General features: G+C 50.3%; 2 protein-coding genes across 4 annotated transcripts; one reads left to right on the top strand and one right to left on the bottom strand.

Moving 5' to 3' along the window:
- Positions 1-10760: 10760 nt before the first annotated feature.
- TWIST1 (twist family bHLH transcription factor 1) lies at positions 10761-13609 on the bottom strand. Of its 3 annotated transcripts, none has more exons than XM_083825990.1 (2): positions 12745-13609; positions 10761-10890 (listed from the first exon to the last, which is right to left on the bottom strand). In XM_083825990.1, the coding sequence occupies exon 1, from the start codon at positions 13349-13351 to the stop codon at positions 12788-12790; it is 564 nt and encodes a 187-aa protein (XP_083682116.1). In that variant the 5' UTR covers positions 13352-13609; the 3' UTR covers positions 10761-10890; positions 12745-12787. The 3 variants fall into 3 exon arrangements, with proteins under 3 accessions (XP_083682116.1, XP_083682115.1, XP_083682114.1); XM_083825989.1 differs by lacking the exon at positions 10761-10890 and adding an exon at positions 10920-11847; XM_083825988.1 differs by lacking the exon at positions 10761-10890 and adding an exon at positions 11454-12216 and having other exon boundaries at positions 12745-13521.
- A 213-nt stretch (positions 13610-13822) lies between these two features.
- Positions 13823-18287, top strand: LOC310895124 (uncharacterized protein). The gene is made up of 2 exons (XM_083825987.1): positions 13823-15551; positions 17573-18287. Exons 1-2 carry the CDS (start codon positions 14895-14897, stop codon positions 17717-17719), a joined length of 804 nt encoding a protein of 267 aa, XP_083682113.1. The 5' UTR covers positions 13823-14894; the 3' UTR covers positions 17720-18287.
- The last annotated feature ends 2732 nt before the right edge of the window (positions 18288-21019 follow it).

The following is a 21019-nucleotide window of genomic DNA, read 5'->3' as shown; positions in this document are numbered from 1 at the left end:
CACTGACTACCTGCTATTAAGTACCTACCAGTGCTAGAAATAAGAGGTGTATTTGGACAAAAAATACATTTTTTTTTTACTCTCATCTGACTTAAAGCTACATCTGCTTCAGAATTATTTTTTAGACTTTTGCTTCAAGCACTGTTTTGTATCAGGATAGAAGAAAAAAAGGAAAGCAGCAGCAGAAAAGAATTTATTTCACAAGTAAAGGTGGGAATAAGTTATCCTAGAGAAAACATTGGTGAGCAGCTTGTTGGTGAGACTATTCAAAAGGGTGAAAAAAGTCTGAGTGCTTAAATGTATAAATATGTTTGAGTTAGATAGACAAATAGGGTATAATTTGCATGTATATTGGTTTAGGTACCTTATACATATTTATTCTTAATTAAAATAATGAAAGTGATGACATGGATGTGTGTTTTTATTTCAGCAGATTCTGGTATCTATCTTCTGAAACAGTGATCTCACATTTGAAGCTGTCACTGTCAAGAGATGGACTGATGGCAAGTCGTGCTAGAGGAGTCACATTTGACAATAGCAGAAAGGACTTCTCAGACTGTTCCATGTCAGTGTCCTGCATCCAGCAGATTCAGTTTCTCTTTATCTAACACCTAGTTTGGGATATGCTAAAATAACTCATTAGCAGCCTGCTCCATCAGCCCCAAGAAATGCATTGAAGGACTCCCACAGAGTTGATCCCATTAGAGCAGGCCCTACAAGGAGCATTCCTTTCCTTGATGTTACCAGTGAGTGATATATTGAAGTTATTTTTAACTTTAGAATTTGGGATTTCCCTTCTGTTTCTGCAGGAAAATATTTGGGATTTTTTTACTCTCTTCCCATACTCACATATACAAAGGGAGATAACTCTTTTCAGACAGCAAGAATCTTACTGATAGAAGTATTCTTTTTCCTGTTGACCATATAAATAAATGATAAACACATGTTGTTCTTGCATATAGAAGTTCACCATTACACTATCATTAAGTGGGGCACAGGTAATCACTCCCTGGTCACTGACCTGTTTATATACTACTTTTAGAAACTGCCAGGATTAATTACAGCTTCAGCAGCTTGTGTTGCCTTTGGAGGGTTGGGGGACGTGACACCACACAGCAGTCTTGACTAGCAAATATGAAAATATGTTGCAATTTTCCTCCCAATACTAATGCACAGCATCACATTTTTGGTCTTGTAAGTGCTCCCATATGGTACAGAAATAATTAAATTTTTATTGACTTTTTGGCCTGGCTCCTAAAGATGAATATCCTTCAGATGCTACACATTTGATAGGTTTGAAGTCTGGGGACGTTTCTTTTCATTCCATGGAAAATATGCATGCAGCAGGACAAAGGCAATCTTTGAGTCTTTTGATATGGTTGTCCAATATAGGATAGGAGAATGGAGCAAGGTTGCCTTTCTTTAAAAGACCAGACTGCCAAAGTGTCAGTCTTTCTGCTGTCTTATGATTAGGTTCAGAGCAACAGGATCAGTTCTGCATAAAACAATAAAAAATGGATTTGACCCATTGTCATCTACAGGAATCAGATATATTTGTAAATTGAAATAATGTGGATATAAGTAGAAGGTTCTATTTTCCCCTTTCCATTAACCTTACACACAAGTAGCAAGTCCTGTCCCCCCTTCTCATTTATTTTTCCTCTTTCACTCTCCTTCCTTCCTTCTTTCTCCTTCTCCTTCCCCCCTCCCTCCCTCTCTCCCTCCACCCCTTCCTTTTGTTGTTTTTATTCCATATGGCATAATTTGATCACAGCAATAAAGAATCTTAGAAAATCAGCCTTGCTGGATGACACTGACATTCTGTCGAGGAGGTGATTAGATACCAGTTAGCTCTTGTTGCAATGCTAACTGTAACATGATGATGTTCTTCTCCCTTCAAAGTACTATCCAAGCTCAATGTTAGTTGTTTTTGCTGATGCATTCAATTTGGGAGGAGTGCTATTTCAATTTCAGATGGAAAACTCGCTATGTTTCTTAGTGAGATCAAACATCAGAGTTCACCTGCCAAGAAATGCAAGGAAGAAGTCACCACATAGTGAATTTTGATCTATTTTTGTTTTTATTTCCTGCTGTTCATGAGAACCAGGAATGCAGATCAGGCTCCATCATCCATTGCGAGGCATGCATTAGCAAGGCTTCCGCTACTTCTTGGAGAGCACCCATCCCCTTGCAGTTGTTGGCCAAATCTTTTGTTCTCTGTGGGCCATTGGTAATTTATCTGTGACTCATCTCTGGCAAGGGAATCCCAAGCCTGTTGGAGTAGCCTGGGAGAGTTCACAGTGATTGATGTGCTCCGAAGATGAGTGCCCCTCTGTTTTCCTGTCTCAAATTCTCACTCCATAGTTGCCCTCTATCCAGAGAAATCTCTGTAAAGCCTTGTAGTAAAACAGTCTCCAGAGACTCAGCTGGCCAAATGACAAACAGGGCAGAGGAAGGTTGACAACCTGACTGAAGTGCCATGTGAATTAATCTGAAGGAAAGATTTGGATGGAGAAGTGGGGCTATGCGTTCTTTCAGATGGGTAGGGCAGGTTCAGCGTTGCGTGGCAGTGAACAGCCTGGATGCTGGAAGGAAGTAGAAACCATTGTAGAAACCTTTTGATCCGCTGGCAAATCTCATAAAAAAAAGTTTCTTACTGGGCTTGCATCCCATCCTATTACCCCAGAGCAGCTGCTTTCAAGAGCAGGCATAAACTCACCCTGGCTATTGCAAGCACGTTTTCTGTAAGGTGAAAAGTTTGGCATCTGGAAATGTCAGAAAGGAGCCTTTTGCCATAAATCACACCGAAAAGCACTCCAATCTGACAAGTGTCTTGAGACCACTTATAGGTTCACCCCTAAATTCCAATATCAAAGAGCAGCCCCTCAAGCTGTAAACTCCTCTAATATACCAAGTCTGACATGCAAAGAAGATTCATTAGTGGGGGAGTTGAACGGAGGGACTGTCCCTGCCACCCCAGGGTGCACAGACAGGGCAGGCACACACAGAGCCACAGGAACTCCCTGACTACAGTGCTCTGCTCCAGGAGCGAAAGGGCTTTGCCTTCACTTGACTGCTAAACCCATATCCTCTTCCCCTTTTCCCTTCCACCACTCCCTTTCACTAGCATCAGAGCCCCAGAGGGCAGAGCCAGGAGCTCCTGGACATGAATCCTCACCTCTGCCCCCTCGGCTGTCCTGGGGCTGAGCCGAGCACAGATAATCAGACATCTCATACTTCATTCTGAAGGATAAGGATAACGATTTTTGTCACTATTTCCTTAGCACACGGCATTTCTTCTCTCACCAGAAAAGAAAAAGCTGTGACACCTCTGCCCGCGGGATAGTCACCAGTGGTCGTGAACCCCCAGTATTTTTTTTCCTGCTGAAACGCTTCCATGAATAAAACAGGCCTCCATAAAACAGCAGGAAAACCCCACTCACAGGGAGACTCCTCGAAGGCAGTGGGAATGGAGGAGAGTGTCCGAAAGGTGGGGATAGGCAGCTGCCCCCCGCTTGCTCACGCAGACAGCTGTCTCTGCCCGGTCCGCTTCTCCTGGTGATTTATGAAGCCCTTTGATCAGAAGCGAGTTTTAATTGCCTGAACTGCAGAATCTGACACGTGCTTCATCAAGTCAAACGCTGAGCCTCTTCCCCATGCCCCGCTCCTCTCTGCTTGGATTCAATCCCGGCAGGATTTTAGGAACCCATCAACCCCCTAACCCCATCCTGCAAGCTAACTGCCCACCGGCTCAATATCCAACAGAGGGGAAGGAAGGAGCAAACAAGAAAGACCCCCCCTCTAAACCCTTCAGTGCCCGAAGCCCCCGCCGGGCTCCCAGCCCACCCACCCCCATCCCTCAAGGAGCGGCCCCGGGGAGGGGCAGGGCGGGGGCTCCCCCCTGCTGCGGCCCCGGGGCCCTCCGGGAGGGGAGGACCCTGGGTACCCCCTCGCCGCCGGAGCCGGTGCCGGTGCCCCGCGGGGAGCGGGTATCGCCTTACCGCCGGGCAGGCAGGAGAAAGGCGAGTGTCAGGCGCTGTCAGGTATTAGTAGGACTATTTTTCCCCATTAAAAGCATGCCTGTGAGCAAAAGGGGGTTTCTTTCATGTTCTCCCCCACTAATACTCCGGCAGAACTCCTGAAACGCAGGAATTTCCAAAATCAAAGGCATAATCGTTGTCCTTCTGTCCGTTTCCCCTCTCTGCCACACACGCTACGCTCCAAACCGCTTTAACTGTCATTATCCTCAGCACAGATGCCTGTTTAAATTCTTGATTCAAGCCGGAGGACATTTAATAGCTGACTGGATTAAATATTGCAGACTCCAGCCCAGAATCTCTTTGAAAATACAGGTCGAAGACTATGCCTAAATTCGCTGGATGAAAACTGATCTATGATATATGTTTTAAGTTCAGATCTGAGGAAGGGGGAAGGGAGTCTGTTCTGGATCTGGTTTATATTGGTGCAAAAACCTTGAAGTTGAAAGGTGTTCCAGGATGCTTGGAGAGGGAGAAGGAGAGAAAAAGTGAGAGAGTGGAAAAGAGGGGAGGGAGGAGAGAGAAGGAGAGAGAGCAGAGAGGGAGAGGGAGAAGGAACAGGAAAGAGACAAAATAAATAAAAGAAATAAAAGAAAAAAATAAAAGAAAGAAAAGAAAGGGAAAGAAAGAAAAAGAAAAATGACAGAGAGACAGAGAGAAAGGAAAGAAAGAAGGAAAGAAAGGACAGAAAAAGAAAGAAAGAAAGAAAGAAAGAAAGAAAGAAAGAAAGAAAGAAAGAAAGAAAGAAAGAGAAAGAAAGAAAGAAAGAAAGAAAGAAAGAAAGAAAGAAAGAAAGAAAGAAAGAAAGAAAGAAAGAAGGAAGGAAAGAAAGAAAGAAAGAAAAAGAAAGAAAAAAAAGAAAGAAAAGAAAAAAAGAAAATTAATTAGCTAGTCTTTCTACGTGGGAAATGGATATATTTTCCATCGCAAGTAATTAAATATGAAATTCAGCAAAGCACTTTGAAAGTGCTGAGGTTCATGGAGGAATTAGCCGCCTGTTTGAAATTAACACTAATTTGGCTTCGACATCAACAACCCCTCCATAGACAGCATCTCACTCAGTCACTAAACATGTTTGATAGCTCCAGGGTTCAGAAGCGAGTGTGTGTGCGTGCGTGCATACGTTTGTGCGTGTCTGTGTGTCCGGAACATGTACACTTTCACACGCGAAGAAAAGCCATACTCCTTCTCAAATTCTGAAACAAATGTAGAAACCATTCTCCCGTATTTTTCTATGTTACATTATAGACTGCAGAACAAATCGGCTTTTGCTGAAAATTGTGCTATCAGCTGAGTCCATCATTTCTCACATTGATGGGTAAGAAAGGAAAAAAGGAACTCCACAGTTAGTCTTTTATTTAAAACAACAACAACAACAAACTTGTATTTGCATTCACTTTAAAAGTCTTTACAAGCTCATGTGTTTGGAACTCAAAGAGAATAAATCTAGATTAAGAATCCCTAGGGATTTTTAGACTGATGCTGTAGACTACGGGTAGCACCTCAATCTAGTTATCCGCATTATATAAGCCTGCATTGTCATTCTCAAAACTAATGTGCGTAATGTCAGCCCTTTTGCCTTTGAAAACATTTGCATTAAAATAAAATAAAATAAAAAATAATTTTAAAAAATCTGAATTAATTTCTGTCTGGCGTAGTTCAGTGAGAACTTGTGTATTATTTAAAGCAGATACCTGTTATAAAAGCCTCCACCACCGTTCAGAATTAAATATGAAAACGTAGCTAGACACCCGCTTGTATAAATACACTTGCACAAACAAGCAGGGCATATTTGCAGCTCATGGAAATGCCTTGTGAGCAAACCGCCCAGAGCCCAGGCAGGTGCCTGCAGAAGTCAGAGACCCCCCCAGCCTTCTCCCCGCTCCAGCCAGGGTCCTTTTCTTGGCGGTGGCTGCGTCTGGGTGCCCCGAGCTGCCTGCAGGCTGGTGGTTTTGCAGGGGCACTGCCCCCCTACCTGCCGCCCTGCAGTGACAACGGTAACCGCGGGCACCGGCGAGCGTTCAAACTGCAATGCCAGGGGACCTCCGGGGCTATAGCGGTAACCGTACGCAGAGGACAGAAGGGCTGAGCGAGCCCCGCTGAGGACAGCTTCTCGGCTCCCGGAGAGCTGCGGCGCTGCCGCTCCCCGTGCCCCGATCCCCGATCCCTGCGCCCCGCTCCGGGTGCGGGGCCGGGAGCACGGGCAGAGCCGGAGGGGCTCGGGGCTGCCGGCCCAGGCTCGCCTTCACTGCTCTGAGCAGTCGCTACCCGCCTTCAAAAAGAAAGCAATTGATTAGTCTCAGTTTCTCCTCCCAGCAGAGATCCGATACTTTCCGTGGGATCAAACGGCCCCGAGACTAAAGGAGGGGGGTCGATGGACAGGAAAGAAGGAAAGGGGTGGGGGGGGCAGAAGAAGAAGAAAAGGGAGAGAGAAATAAAGAGAGGGGGGAAAGAAAGAGAGAAAGAGAGAGAGAGAAAGAGAGAGAGAGAGAAAGAAAAAGAAAAAAGAAAGAAAGAAAGAAAGAAAGAAAGAAAGAAAGAAAGAAAGAAAGAAAGAAAGAAAGAAAGAAAGAAAGAAAAAGAAAGAAAAAGAAAAGAAAGAAAGAAAGAGAGAAAGAAAGAAAGAAAGAGAGAAAGAGAGAAAGAGAGAAAGAAGGAAAGAAGGGAAGGAAAGAAGGAAAGAAGGAAAGAAGGAAAGAAGGAAAGAAAGAAAAAGAAAGAAAGAAAGAAAGAAAGAAAGAAAGAAAGAAAGAAAGAGAAAGAAAAGAAAGAAAGAAAGAAAGAAAGAAAGAAAGAAAGAAAGAAAGAAAGAAAGAAAGAAAGAAAGAAAGAAAGAAAGAAAGAAAGAAAGAAAGAAAGAAAGAAAGAAAGAAAGAAAGAAAGAAAGAAAGAAAGAAAGAAAGAAGAGAGCAGGATGAAGGAAGGAAGGAAGGAAGGAAGGAAGGAAGGAAGGAAGGAAGGAAGGAAGGAAGGAAGGAAGGAAGGAAGGATGGAAGGAAGGAAGGATGGAAGGAAGGAAGGAAGGAAGGAAGGATCGAACATGTGCGTTTCCTTTTCAACAAACAAACAAGCAATTAAAAATGTCGATCTAAACAGAACCCACATACTCTGCATATATGCATAAATACATGCATATATAAAACGGCATGAGAGATTTATGCTTGATTTTCTGCGAGCCCTTCTCTTCCCAGTATTTATAAGGCGGGGCTCCATTTGCAAGTTGTACATCTGTTCCCTTCACGTGACATTTTCATAAAAGCTCTAACATCTGGTCAAAATAAACCTCCTTCAGGTACCTGCTTAACTTTTCACATGTCAAAATCCCTTCCCCTCTGAAGCTCCCCTTTCCCCCACGGCTGCGGCGGTGTGGATTGCTCCTCTTTTGACTGCTTGTTTAAGGACTCTGCTTCGTCCGTCCCAAACAGAACAAAGCAACCCCAAACGTGAGGGGGCGACCCCGACCCCGATCTGAGAGCATCCTCACACCCCCACCTCCCCGTCCCAGCTCCAGGTTTCCCCGCATTTGTAGGGCACAGCCAGTCACTGTCCCACCGCAACATTGCGCGTCGGGATTTCTGCGTTGCAGCGGGCAGGATTTGCAGCAGACCCTAAGTAAAGCCGCAGTCTTGCTCGAGCTGAGACTTTGCACGAACACTGGTAAAGCCGGATGATGAGCCCTTAATTGTCCAAACCCGATTCCGTTATTATTTCAGCTCTTATAAGCTGCTACTGTTATCATTAAAGTAGTGTTGGTTTCCGTGTCAGGATAATTTTGGAGTGAAACGCGTCCTCTGTTGCCCGTGTGCATATAGGGCACAAGAAAATTTTCCTAAAGTTCCTGTAAATTGAATGCCACCTCCTTGTGAAAGTAGCGGGGACGTAGCGGCTACCCCTGGCAAGAAGGCTACCTAAATAGCAGGGACTGGAGGCTCCTAAACGGGCAGAGACCGGGCATTACTGGGAGGACGGCGGCGTTTCTCCCGACCTGAATATTTTGTTTTGTTATGCTTTTTGTTTTGCGTTTTGCTTCGCATTTTTAGACTGGTGTTATCGTCATCGTTACGTTTCCGGAGCTTTATTGTCCCCGCTCTGTGAAGCCCGCAATCTCGATCACTTGGTCTTTATAAATGGCCGGCTGTTTGCTTTAAAAAAAAAGAAAAGGGGGACTTTTGTACAAGTGATTTTAACCTGCTCCACCTTCAAGTGACCTGCCAAATGCTCCTTCTTATTTTATAGACATCTGGGAATTCCATACATGCCTTAAACTCCAATTACACACCTTCTTCAAAGGACACGTGCTTTGATTTGCCAAGAACATTAAGTGGACTGAAGCCGAAAGAAGCTGGTGCAGAAGTTAATGTAAAATACATCCTGTGCCATGTTTACTGCGGGCAGGTTATGTTGTGCAGCAAATGAAACAAGTCCCGGTGGCGTGCGGGTGCCTGCGCCTCGATTTGCGCCTTAGCCACCCGGATCCCCTGGCGGGGCGGCCCGTGCTCTCCCTCTCCAGCACCCGAAGATGCCAATTTTCGGCGGGGCAGGTGAAGGCAGCGCCGTGCGAGCGGGGCAGCGGTAGCCCCCGAGCTGGGGGGAGTCGAACAGGGGGCTCCGGGGGAGTTCTGGCTCCGGGAGAGGAGCCCCTTCCCCGGCAGCCGCTCCCGGGGGCGCCGACCCCGCCGTGGCCGGCCGCGGGCGGCAGGTGCCCGCCGCAGGTGAGCCCCTCTCCCCCGGCTCTTCCCCTGGCGTTTCCGTGATTTTCGTTCCTCCCCCACCCCCTCCTCTCCCCTACCCTCCCCACAGCGCGTTTTGTTTGTTTTGCTTAAAATTACAGATGCAGGGCAAACCGCCTGACATCATGCGAGAGGGGGACAAGCGCGCACTTTGAAGGGCTCCTGGGCAGGACTTCAAGTGAAATCATACGCCTGGGAGGAACCCGATACCGGCCTGGAGAAAGCAGCGGGGCGGCCCCTGCCAAACCGAGGAATGTGCGAGGACCCGCGGCCGGCGCCCCCCGCCCGCCGGCCCCGCAGGATGCGCAGCGCCCAGAACCCGCCGCGACCCCGCTCCGCCGAGCTCCGCCGGGCTCCGCACCCGCGCAAGGGCCGCGGTTGGGGTCCGCTGGCTCCGGTGGAGCGGCCGGGGCCGTGTTGGGGCGGCGAAGGAGCTGCCTGGCCCCGCGTTTCTTCTCCGAGCGGGTTTCATTAGTCGCGGGGAACCGGGGCAGGCTGATGCCTCGGAGGAAGAAGTAAAATCAATCAGGGCTTCCACGGGTAGAGTTCGTTTTCTGATTGCAAGAGGGTTTAAAATTCCCAGAAGACAAATTAATATACATATATTTTTTCCCTTCGGTAAGCCCGACTCTGACTTAATCGCTTTTGGCTTAAGCCCTGGGAGCACCGGGCCTCCGCAGTGCCCAGTCCCAACCTCGGAAAGGTCACGTTCGTATTTTTAAATCAGGATTATCTCCTCTTTATGATTTTTTAATGAAGCCGAGGTAGCTTTTCGCAGCCGGGAAGGTGCAGCGGCCGCGGGGCTGCTCGGGGAGGGCTGCGGCGCCCGCGGTCATCAGGCTGGGGGGACCCAGAGATGGGGCGGGGAGACCCGCATGGGGCCCACGGGCAGGAACTGGGCCATTTTCTCACCCGGGTGTTTCAGCTGGCCGGTGAGGGCGAGCACAGGCTGGGCCAGAAGCGCTGGTTGCGACAGAGTCAATCAGGTTTGAGTTCACCAAGCGGAGTTGCTCGGGACTTCTCGGCCCGCTTCGAAGGGCGAGCGGAGCTTGGCCCGTGGCTTTTAAAACGCGCTTGATTCCTCCGATATATTTCGCAGGTATCCCCGTCCCCAAAACGCGCCTTCCCCTCAACATCGAGCAGCTCACCTCGTTTCTTCCCCGACCTCTTTCCCTCCAAGCCGTGCAGCCATCCCCCCCTCTCCCCGGTGCGATTTGTCCCCCCAAAAGGAACAACCGAAACCAGGCCACCCCTTAGCATTCCCCAAACCCGGAGTCGGCTCCCCCCTGCCCCTTGCTCTTGTTGCAGCCGGATTCCCGCGGACAAGGCATTACCTCCTGCTCGGCAGCCGGGGCGCAGCTCAGCGGGGTTTTTCGGGAGGCGCTGAGCGAGGGGCAGCGGGGGCCGGGGGCGGCGGGGAGGGCAGCGCCCCCCCGGGGGCTCGCTCCGCTTCCCCTCTTCTCCGGCGCGGAGGGCCGCGACCACCAGGGTCCCCATCCAATTTCCAAGTCCTCGCTAATCCGGCAGTGCAAACAAGCGCTGCGGGCTCTCTACTGTAAACATTGCGCACTGGCCTAAAATATGCACGATATTAAATTCATAATACCGTTATGTCAGCAATAGGCGGTAATATGGGGATATGGAAACAAAAACACGCAGGCAATAAAGTCAACTCAACCTGGGCTATGCAAACAGGCTCTGTTTTGCAAAAACACCCCATTCTATTTACCCTAGACACTGGCTGAAGTCCGGCGGCAGAGGTCCTGGCACCGCGGGGACTCTGCTCAGCCCCCGGGGCCTGGCGCGCCTGTGCACCCGCGGAGCCTCCGCAGGCGCGGAGGGGCAGGAGGCACGGGGAGCCGGCACGGAGGGGCTGCGAAGAGAGGGGATGAGCAAGTGACAGCAGAAACTGAATCAGCTGTCCTGTTTAAAGGTCAGGGGTGGGATTTTTTTTTTATTATTATTATTAATTATTTTTTTTTTTTTGGTTGGAGCAACTTCCCTTTTCACCTTCCTCCCGAGCCCTCAGATCTGGAGGTTTCCTCTCTCTTACAACGGGGGTCTCGCCGTATGCTGGGACCCCGCGGAAGGTATGGTGAGAAGAAAGAGAGGCAACATGCGCCCTGCGTGCAGAAAAGGAGAAGAGGGCGGGTTAGAGTATCCTCCGTGCTTCGCACAACGCATATGCGATAGCTGGTCTATATATTATATAAAACCCTGGAGAGCAGAGCAGTCAAACATCACTTCCACCGGAAAACCCCACTCGCTAGACACTTCCCTGTTTCAGACTCGCTTTCTCTCTCTTTGCCTGTGGCTGGCCGAATCCCTGTTTAAAACCGATGCCTCTTCTTAAGGGTTATCAGCAAAAACGCCGGGGGCCGAGGGCCGGGGAGCTCGGCTCCCTCAGCAATGGGCGTGGATGGTATAGGGCGAGAGGGACAGACAGCCAGGAGAGACGGACAGACAGCCAGGAGAGAGGGACAGAGGAGGGAGGACACCGTGCCCCCAAGTCCAGCGAGCCCCAGCGCAGAATAATAAAGCTGTCTCAATAAATAACGTGCCTGTGTCTGTCAGTAGCGAGTTTATTTGCGTTTTTCGCCTGGTTTGTTTGTACTAGTGCCCCCTCTCTCTTGGGTGTCTTTACAGCTCAACAAGCAGGTATTTATCTCCAGTTCCAACCTCGAGTTCTCAGAGAGACCAAACTTTAAGGTTATTAAAATTTCAATCATATTTATTTATTGCAGAAAAATAATATACAATGATATTTACAAAACAATCATAAAAATAGGAATGCATTTAGACACCGGATCTATTTGCATTTTAACATGGGTCATCAATAAATAAATAAAATGTTTATTTTTTTCTCAGAGGAAAAATAATAATAATAAAAAAGTTAGGAACCGGGTATATAACAGCTTGAGCCCAGCTTATTCCCCCTAAAAAAAAAAAAAAAAAAAAAAAAAAAAAAAAGGTTTTCATCTCTACAGGGATATTTTTGGTTGGTTGGTTGGTTTCATTCAAGAATGAAGAAAGTCCACAATAATGTATTTCCTTTCATCAGTGGCTCATAGGCACGACCTCTTGGGAATGCATGCAAAAAAAAAAAAAAAAAAGCAAATTAAAAAAAAGGAGATAAATTCCAACATTCTTTGTCAAAATTAAAAAAAAAAATAAAATCGAACGAGTCAGACTTCTATCAGAATGCAGAGATGTGTGGATTGTACCGACGCCCAACGTGCAGTCACTGTCCAAAGCCCTTGTCTCTTTCTCTTTCCTTAAGTGCTCCCCACGCCCTGCTTTCAATTTGGATATTGCTCTTCTAATTTCCAAGAAATCCTTGGTACAATTTTTTTTTTTTAGACAAGAACAACAACAACAACAACAAAAAAGGTATCCAACTTCAGAGTCTCTAGATTGTCCATTTTCTCCTTCTGTGGGAACAATGTCATCTGCAAAAACCCAGAGAGGGCGGAAAACTCGTTACTGACATGCAAGACAGACCCAGCAGTACCTCCGCCGGCCTGGCTCCGTGAACACTAACTCTGTGCTCGGCAGAAGGAGGGCGAAGAGGGTGTCCCCGGCGGGGTGACACTCCCGGGGAGCCGGGCCGCGGATTCCCTTCGAAACACGGGCCGAGAAGCGGCTCGGCAAGCCCCGCCGGCTCCGTCCGCAGCGGTTGGTGAGGAAGGGACCTCTCCAGGCCGGCCCCATCCGGCCCCACACCCGCGACCGCAGCCCACCCCCGCCGGCAGCGCCCCGACACGCGTGGGCCCCGCGGAGCGCCCCGGGGACGGGCCGCGGGTGGGTGGGGGGGACTTGGGGATTGCGGAGGGCATCTCCTCGGCTCCAGCGGCCCTGCTTCCAGCCGGCCTGGAAGCCAGGAGAGGAGGTTCAAGATCTCGCCACTCGTGGCCGGCCCACGGCGCAGCCCCCCCCCCCCCCTCCAAATCCCCCCGTTTTCGGGGTCCCTGCCTTACCTAGGGCTCCTGCTGGGGGGATGCGGGTGGGGGACGCCGCCTGCTAGTGGGATGCGGACATGGACCAGGCGCCCTCCATCCTCCACACCGAGAAGGCGTAGCTGAGCCGCTCGTGGGCCACATAGCTGCAGCTTGCCATCTTGGAGTCCAGCTCGTCGCTCTGTAGGACCTGGTAGAGGAAGTCGATGTACCTGGCCGCCAGCTTGAGGGTCTGGATCTTGCTCAGCTTGTCCGAGGGCAGCGTGGGGATGATCTTCCGCAGGGCGGCGAACGCCTCGTTCAGCGACTGCGTGCGCTGCCGCTCCCGCACGTTGGCCATGACCCGCTGGGTCTGCAGCTCCTCGTACGACTGGGGGCTGCCGCCGCCGCTGCTGCTGCCGCCGCCGCCCCCGCCGCCCCCGGCCGCCCCGCACTTCTTGCCCCGCTTGCCTTGCGCCGGGCTGCACGGCTCGTCCGCGGCCCCGACGGCGCTGCGGCGGCTGGAGCGCCGCTTGCGCCCCCCTCTCTTGGCGTTGGGCAGCTGCTGCCGGTCCGGCTCCTCTTCGCTGTTGCTCAAGCTGTCGTCGGCGGGGGAGACTGGCGAGTTCGACTCGTCCTGCTGCATCATCTCTGGGGGGGAGACGCGAGAAGCGGGCCGGGAAGGGGGGGGAGGGCAGGGAGGAGAGGGGGGCACCTAACCCGCCAGCTCCCCCTTGGTCGGCTGCTTCGCTGGCCTGCGAGGAGAAGGAGGAGGAGGGAGGGAGGGAGGACCTCACTTTGGGGGGAGGGGGAATGGCATCGGGATCCAAGAGAAAAAAAAAAAATAAAAAAAAACACGCCAACCAAAAAATTAAAAAAAAAATCAAAAAATCCCTCCCGATCCCTCCTTGGAGCCGCTTCGAGGTGTCTGGGATTGGGAGAAAGTTGAAGACTTGGAGGTTCTTATAGCTCCTGCTGGCGGAAAGTTTGGGGGCAGCAGTGTCATTGGCCTGACGTGGAGAGGAGGGACTTTTGCTGAGTTTTATAGGAAAGTTTCCGCTTCCCCCCCTCCACGCCCTCCCCCAATTATTTTTTTCAAGCCATTCACAAGTGATCTGGCTTCCCCCCCCCCTTTCCCCCCCCTCCCCCCCCGCGACACACATCCATCCTTACCCCAGCCCCTTTCTCGGCTTCCCTCTCCGCGGTTTCTCCCTCCGGCTCCCCCGGTTCGCACTCGGTTTTTGGGGTGGTGCTGGGGCCGGGATGGGGGGGGGAGAGGGTGACGGGGGGTGCCCGTGCACCCCGTGGCGGGGGCGGCCGAGGGGTCGGCTGCCCCGGGGTGGCCGGGGGCTGCCTGCATCTCTCGGACTTCCCCGCCGCAGCGGGCACGGCTTGCAGCGGGAGGGAGGAAGGGGAAATTACCCGCGGGGAAGCATCCAGGCACATCCTAATCCTGCCCCCCTCTCGCACACCCCACGCTCCCTGCTCCGAGCCCCCCCGGGGTCCGGCTTTCCGAGGTAGCCGCACGTTTCTGGGCCGGGGAGACGGAACAGGACAGCCTGGTCCTGGCAGGCGGGAGGACTGCGCTCGGAGAAAGCCATCTTCAGAGGTGGAAGCAGGGGTGGAACTGAGCGCTGGCTTCGTGCATACGCCTTAGTCCTCGAGCTCGTCTTTGAAGAGAAAGCCGGGAGGCTCCGCATCCCCGCAGCCCCAGCCGGGCACGGCGGACGGGAGGGTGTGCAGAGCCTCTCTGCCCGCCCTCGGTGCCCGCTGGCCGCACGCTTCAGTTTGCCCTCCCTGAAGGCACCCGAGCCCGGCACTTCCTGGGAACCGAGCTTATTTATTTTTAATTATCTTCTGTGTTTGTAGCCAAAGCTGTTTCTCCCCATCCCCCGCCTTTGTGCCTCCGTCCCCGCTCGCTAGCAGCCCCGAGCAGGTGGTGTGTCTTTTTAACAGCAGCTCAGATTGAAACGGGGAAAGCCTGGAAGAGAAAGCCAGAAATTGCCAGCCGTCAATAAAAGGGGCGATGCACTTCTGCTGCTCCCTCCCAGGGCACCGCACGCCTGCGGCGCCGGCCCTGCAGCCACCGCTCCTCCGGGCAGCCCCGGCGTGGGGACGGCGGGCAGGGCTGGTGCCTTTGGGGTGGGAGGGAGGAGAGGGCGAACGAAATAACAGAGAGGGAAGTCCCAGGGATGAAAAAAGTGAGAAAAAGACGAGGCTTCTTGAAAAGCGCTGGCATCTGCTCAGGGGGGAAAAGAGCCGCCTGCACCGGGCAGGGACCTCCGGAGCCCCCCGGGCACTGTGAGGAGCCGGGACCACGGAGCAGGAGCCGCCGAGGGGCTGCGGGCCCGGCCTGGCCCGGTTCGGCCCAGCTCGGCCCAGGCGATGGCCCCGGTCCCCGTCGCTCCCCGCCGCTGCGCCCGGCGTCACCCGGCGCGGTCGGGGGCTGCCTCCCCGCTGCCCGGAGGGCAGCTCTCCTGCACCGTTCTTCCAGCCGGAGAAGCGAGCACATAGCGGGCCGCCCTAACCCTGCTCTTTTGGGAAACGGGAGCAAAAACAGCGTGCGAGGGCAAGCACAGCGGCACGGAGAGCCGCAGCGAGTGGGCACAGGTTCCCTGAGGCTGGGCTGGCTTGTCCTTGCTGTGGGTGCTGCGACCATCAGGCCTTGGCTGTCACCTGGACACCACGGCCTATCTGGGAAGCTCCGGGGGTTCCCTTGTGCTGGCAACGCCTGCCCCTCACAAGGTAAAAGAGCTGCCTCTCCTCCATCTCCCGGTCACTACAATTTTGTCTGTGCCCACAGCCCCGGTGCTCCTCCAGGATGTGAGCGGTGGCATCACAGAACAAAGGTGAGCATCCACAGGCAGCTCTGGGGTTCTGTTCCTTCCTTCCTTCCTTCCTTCCTTCCTTCCTTCCTTCCTTCCTTCCTTCCTTCCTTCCTTCCTTCCTTCCTTCCTTCCTTCCTTCCTTCCTTCCTTCCTTCCTTCCTTCCTTCCTTCCCTCCTTCCTTCCCTCCTTCCTTCCCTCCTTCCTTCCCTCCTTCCTTCCCTCCTTCCTTCCCTCCTTCTCTCTCCCCTTCTTCTTACAACAAAAAACATCAGTGCAAACTCAAATCCAGGTACGTGTTAGCTTGCAGGGAACAGGACGCTGAGACCATGCCTGGACAGTGAAGCCCCACATTGGCAAAACTGGTGGAAGAGATCCCTTGTCTGAAAGGAAGGACAGTGTCTCCTGAGGGTTTGCTGGGTCAGCTGAGCTTTGAGTGGGATGCAGGACACCGCCTGCTCCCCACTGGCCAGAGAAAGGGTGTGCAGAAGAGGAAAGGAAAGGTGGAGAGAGCGGTACATGAAAAGCCTAAGCAAACTCTATTCTTCCATGTCAGAAAGCAAGAAAACACAGAATATGCACATGGGGTGTGGAGGGGGGCTGTTCTTGGAGGGAGAGGAGAGGAGATGAGCATGGCAGATGGCAGGGTTTAGGGTCAGTTACTCTTAACTGCAACTGCAGCAAAAGCAATCAGCACTAGTTAGAAGAATACATCAAGGATCTGTGTGTGTTTAAGTGCATTTGTGGGTGTGTGCACGTACAGCTGGTCTGTTGCAGCGTGCATGCATACGTGTGTGTCGGGAGGGAAGGGGAGCTGGGACTGTACATTGCTTAAAGAAAGCCATTTCAGCTCTGGTTTAATTTGAAATACACAGCTTCTGGTGGGGATGGGGTTGAAGATTTTGTATTCCACTTTAAAATAGTAAATGTTGTGTATTCAAACAGTGCTAAACCATCTGTTCTGAACCTCCAAAAGCCACAGTCTGCTCTGGAGCATGGGGTGAGTGTGGCATGTCCTGTTCTCTGCTAAGCAGAGGCATGGCTTGGGTGAGGACTCACCTGGCACTCTGGGCAGGCTTCACTCTTTGGAGGTGGCAAACAAAACTGCAAGCAAATCCAGAACCTTTCCAGGGCACTTCTAGGCCAGCATCTGCCCATTTGTGCAGGCCTGCCTGTATCAAGAAAATGGGTGCTGTTGGATCAGCCCTTACACAGGGCACTGTCAGGACATGAAGAAACCCAGAAAACATTTTGTCACCAGTGCAGTAACATACAGTAACTATGATAACCCAGATTACAGCTGTGGTGTGCACACTGAGCTGAATAAATGACAAGCTCCTAGGAACATGCAATGAGGAATGGCCTTAGCAAAGGGACTGAATGAGCTAGGCTTTGATGCTCCTTGTGGTCTTGATCATCTATCTCTAGAAGCAAAGTTTGCACGGCTGATCATAGGGAGACACTTGGATACCTTTCCCCTGACAGTATCTCCGTCCTTGTGTAGGAGCCATCAGCTGCTGGGATAGTCTCAGGCTGGGACGAGCAAGCCCTGCCCCAGCCAAGCACAAACATCCCTGCTTTCAAGGGGAGCGGGCCATCAGTTCAGGTCTTTCTTTGATTTTTGAATAAGAATGAATAAAAGCTCTTATTCTGTCTGCCTGATTATAAATCAGTGGGGAAGTTTAAGAACTAATGTGCGCATAGTTTAAGAACTACGTGTGGTGGTTACAAGCACAATGTGTGTTATGTTGCATGCGTGCAAATTGCAACTGGGTTGCAACAGGCTGTTCAGTGTTAGGCATATGGCCTGCACGTACACACACTGTAATTTAGCTCTGTTCACTATGGCAAAATAGCATGCTCTCGAACCGGTTAGGGCTTCCTGGGATATTCAGCAGTGTAACTGCTATGTATATGTGCTCAGGACAGGCTGCCTGGCTATGTACTCATGGAACTAACTTCCTCAGGAGCTGTCTCAAAGCCCACTAAAGTCAATCACAGTTTCCCCACTAATTTTCATGTCCGGGGATTTTAATTCCTACAGATGCCAGGTGAAAGCCCGGTTGAGACCCGATCCCTTCAGAAGGAACAAGAGAGCACTCAGCAACTTTCCACGCTGCAGCGTGTTCGAGTGAACGACCTGGGAGCTCTCCGTGTGCCCTGCCACCGACTTGTGCCGAGAGCAGCATAGGGGCAGGAAGAACCCAAAGCCCCGCAGAGCGGGACTGGCTTTTCGGCTCCTTCCGCCATCCACCCCCTTGTCCCTGACCGGAACAGCCGCCCGCCCCGGGGCCGTGCCTGCAGCCTGGCTACCTGGGCCCGGCAGGGTGGGCGCAGCCGGCGGGGCTGTGCGGCCGGCGGCCACCGGAGGGCACGATTCGCCGCCCGTCCCCATCCCCATCCCCATCCCCGTCCCCGTCCCGGTCCCGGTCCCTGTCCCTTCAGGTCGTGTCCCACCCCGTGTCCACCCCCGACCCGCGTGGGAGTGGATGTAGGGGGGTGTCCGGCCGCTCCCCGCTTGCTTTGGCACAGATTCCTTCGGGGGTGCCGCCGCAGGCAGCCCCCGTTTTTTTTTTTTCTCGCTCAGCCAAAGCCGGGGTTGGGGTTGGGGGCGTGCAGGGTGGGCACACGGCCCCCCCGGACACACGGACACTTCCCACGGGTGTGCTCCTACCCGAGGCTCTGCCGCTCGCTTCGTTTGCAAGTTCTGGAAAAGAGAAGGGTTTCTCGGGAATCACTCTGTGAAGCCGTGTCATTGTCAAAACGACCACAATGATTTTATTATTATTATTATTATTATTATTATTATTATTATTATTATTATTATTATATTAATATTAATATTAATATTAATATTAATGTTTATATTTATATTTATATTTATATTTATGTTTATGTTTATATTTATATTTATATTTATATTTATATTTATATTTATATTAATTTATTTATTAAACCTCAATCTGTAGCTGCGATGCAGTGACTCAGTGAAAACCCCTACAGGCGTTCTATCCCGGGGGCTGCTTCTTAACTTTCCCTGCAGAAAAGCCCTGTGGAGCCCCCCCAGCGCGCCCCCGGCTCCGTGCCCGAGCGCGCCCCCGGGCCGGGGCTGTGCCGGCGGCCGGCAGCGCTGCGCCGCTCCGCGCGGGGGCTCCGCTTCGCTCCGCATCGGCCCTTCCACCCTGCTACCGCCTCCCTGCAAGGCCAAGCAAAACCTGTGCCCTGTTAGCAAGCATGCAAGCCCGCACAGGAGGCAGGTATCCCAATGACCCGAGCTCTGCAATTGTTTGCCATGCGTTTTCTAATATAAAATCTTTTATTTACGTACGCTTTGCTTGGCTCCAGAAATAATGCATGGCTCCTGCTCCTTAAGGAGGGAGTGAGCACCTTGGTGGAAGGCCTATCCTGCACCACATAGAAGACCAGTCCTTCCCATCACAAGAGATCAACATATTTAGTGCTGTGGTGGAGCTCTGCACCTAATTATGGCTCTGGGTCTTGTTTATGTGGTTTCATGTCTAAATCTGAAGACTGCTTAGTAAAACAAGCTTATCTGCACTCCAGGGGATAATAGTTATTTATATTAATAATGGAGTTTATTTGCTATTTCAGCTCCTTTGATTTAAAAAAAAAATGCTTTTCCATCTCTTCCATCTTTCCTGATCTATGTAAATATATCTTTTTTGTATTCTTCCTGCTCCCACACATAACTCAAATCTCTATCTTCAATCTTTCAGTACACTTGGCCCATGGAAGCTCCATAAAACTTCAGGCCTTTTTAGCCACAAACTCTGTTTTTTCTTCCAAGGTGGGGGAGGGTGTACCCTGGGCACTGATGATGGATAAGGCATTCCACTAAGTCTCCTTCCTATGGGTGGGCTCAAACTCTTCCTGCGGCTCCTGTGATTCAAGACAGAGTCCCAGAGCCAGAATTTCAACATGGAAGTGGACTATGCTGCAGTTAGCCATGTCTGCACCCTCGGGAATGATCCCCCGTGCTCCCTACTCAGTGTGGTCTGTTTTAGACTTACAGCTACTCTTGGGATCTCAGAGAAGATGAAGAAAAAAGATCATGTAAGAAACAACCATGACTCAGAAGACACTGCAAGAATTCATTAGTGTAATGCATTATTGTAATTTATTAGTGTAAGGCTCTTCCTTACCTTTGAGGCCTACAGCAAGGCCTGGTATGAAGGAAAAGGCCTTCAAGGCTGGAAGGTCATCCTAACATACATGCATGCTCTTCTAGGCAAATGGAAATTTTTTATTCTATTATTATTATTATTATTTTGATTGGTAGCCTGATTGAATGCCAGGTCTGGAAATTGGAACCCATCCACCTCCTCTTCCTCCCACTCTGGGACCACACAAGCTGAGTGTGGCTGAGCAGTGAAGAAGAGCCTGGATGGGAAATGTTAACACAAATGAGCACTCATCTCATTCTTTCCACAGTTACCTTGGCTCTAAGGATACCTATCTAGAGCTAGAGGACTTTTTGAGAGAACAGGGCTTTATTTTTTCTCTGTCAGGTATTCCTCTCAGAGAAGACAATCAGGGTGGAAAAAAAGCCTACATATTTCTTTCTAAGTGGAAAGGTATTTATATATATTTATTATATTTATTTTGTGCTATGGGCTATCTGCTATGGTACCTAAAGATCTACTGTACACCATTTAGAGCTCCAATCTTATTTGCCAGCCTCGGGAAAACAGGACGATGATTTGTGAGGGCACCTTGCTCACTATGGATCTATTCATAGATCCATACCCTGGTTTTAATCACTGACCCAATGGTCAGCCATACAATAGGTCACACAAGGAAGCTGCTCTAGAGCACAAATCTTGGTTACTGAACTTTTAGGGCAGTTGTCCAGAAGAGTCCGTGGTTTATTAATGTTGAAGTAAATTAACATATGAACACTGTTCATATGTATGTACGTATGCAGGCATCCATGTGTTTGTCTATGTACTCTGACCACTAAACAAGCATCTGGATTTGTATCTATGTTGTATTGTAAAATATTATATTGCTTCTGCTTCTGTCTTGAAAACTATCTATACCAAACATATTCTCATGCCAAAGTGTACTATCTGACCTTGCAGCACTAAAAATAGTTAATCTCGGAAGCAGAGAAGTATTCATTTCTCCTTTTAGAATATTTATGCCTGCGTTCATTAAGGACTTGCTCCAAAACCCTTTGATGTCAAAGGGAGTGTTTCAGTGGGCTTTAGATCAAGCCCTAAAATGGGTCAATTAAACTTTAAATAAAATAGAAATGAAAACAAGTCCAACCTGAGAATACTGTTGAATAAAAAGAAATACTTAAGACTGGTTACTTTTGGAGTAAAGGGTAAGTCATTTTTCTTAAATATTTAGCTGAATTTATGGAATTTTCTGTGACTTAAAAATAGTTCTTTCTATGAAAGTTGTAATCTGTTTTCAGTCTTCAGAACACCCATATTTTGTTGCATGGTAGAAATGTTGTTGTTAA

The sequence above is a fragment of the Anser anser genome (assembly GCF_964211835.1).
Source record: "Anser anser genome assembly, chromosome: 2".
NCBI classification, from domain to species: Eukaryota; Metazoa; Chordata; class Aves; order Anseriformes; family Anatidae; genus Anser; species Anser anser.
The sequence above is the reverse complement of the archived record's forward strand: the minus strand, read 5'-3'. Positions and strand labels throughout refer to the sequence as shown.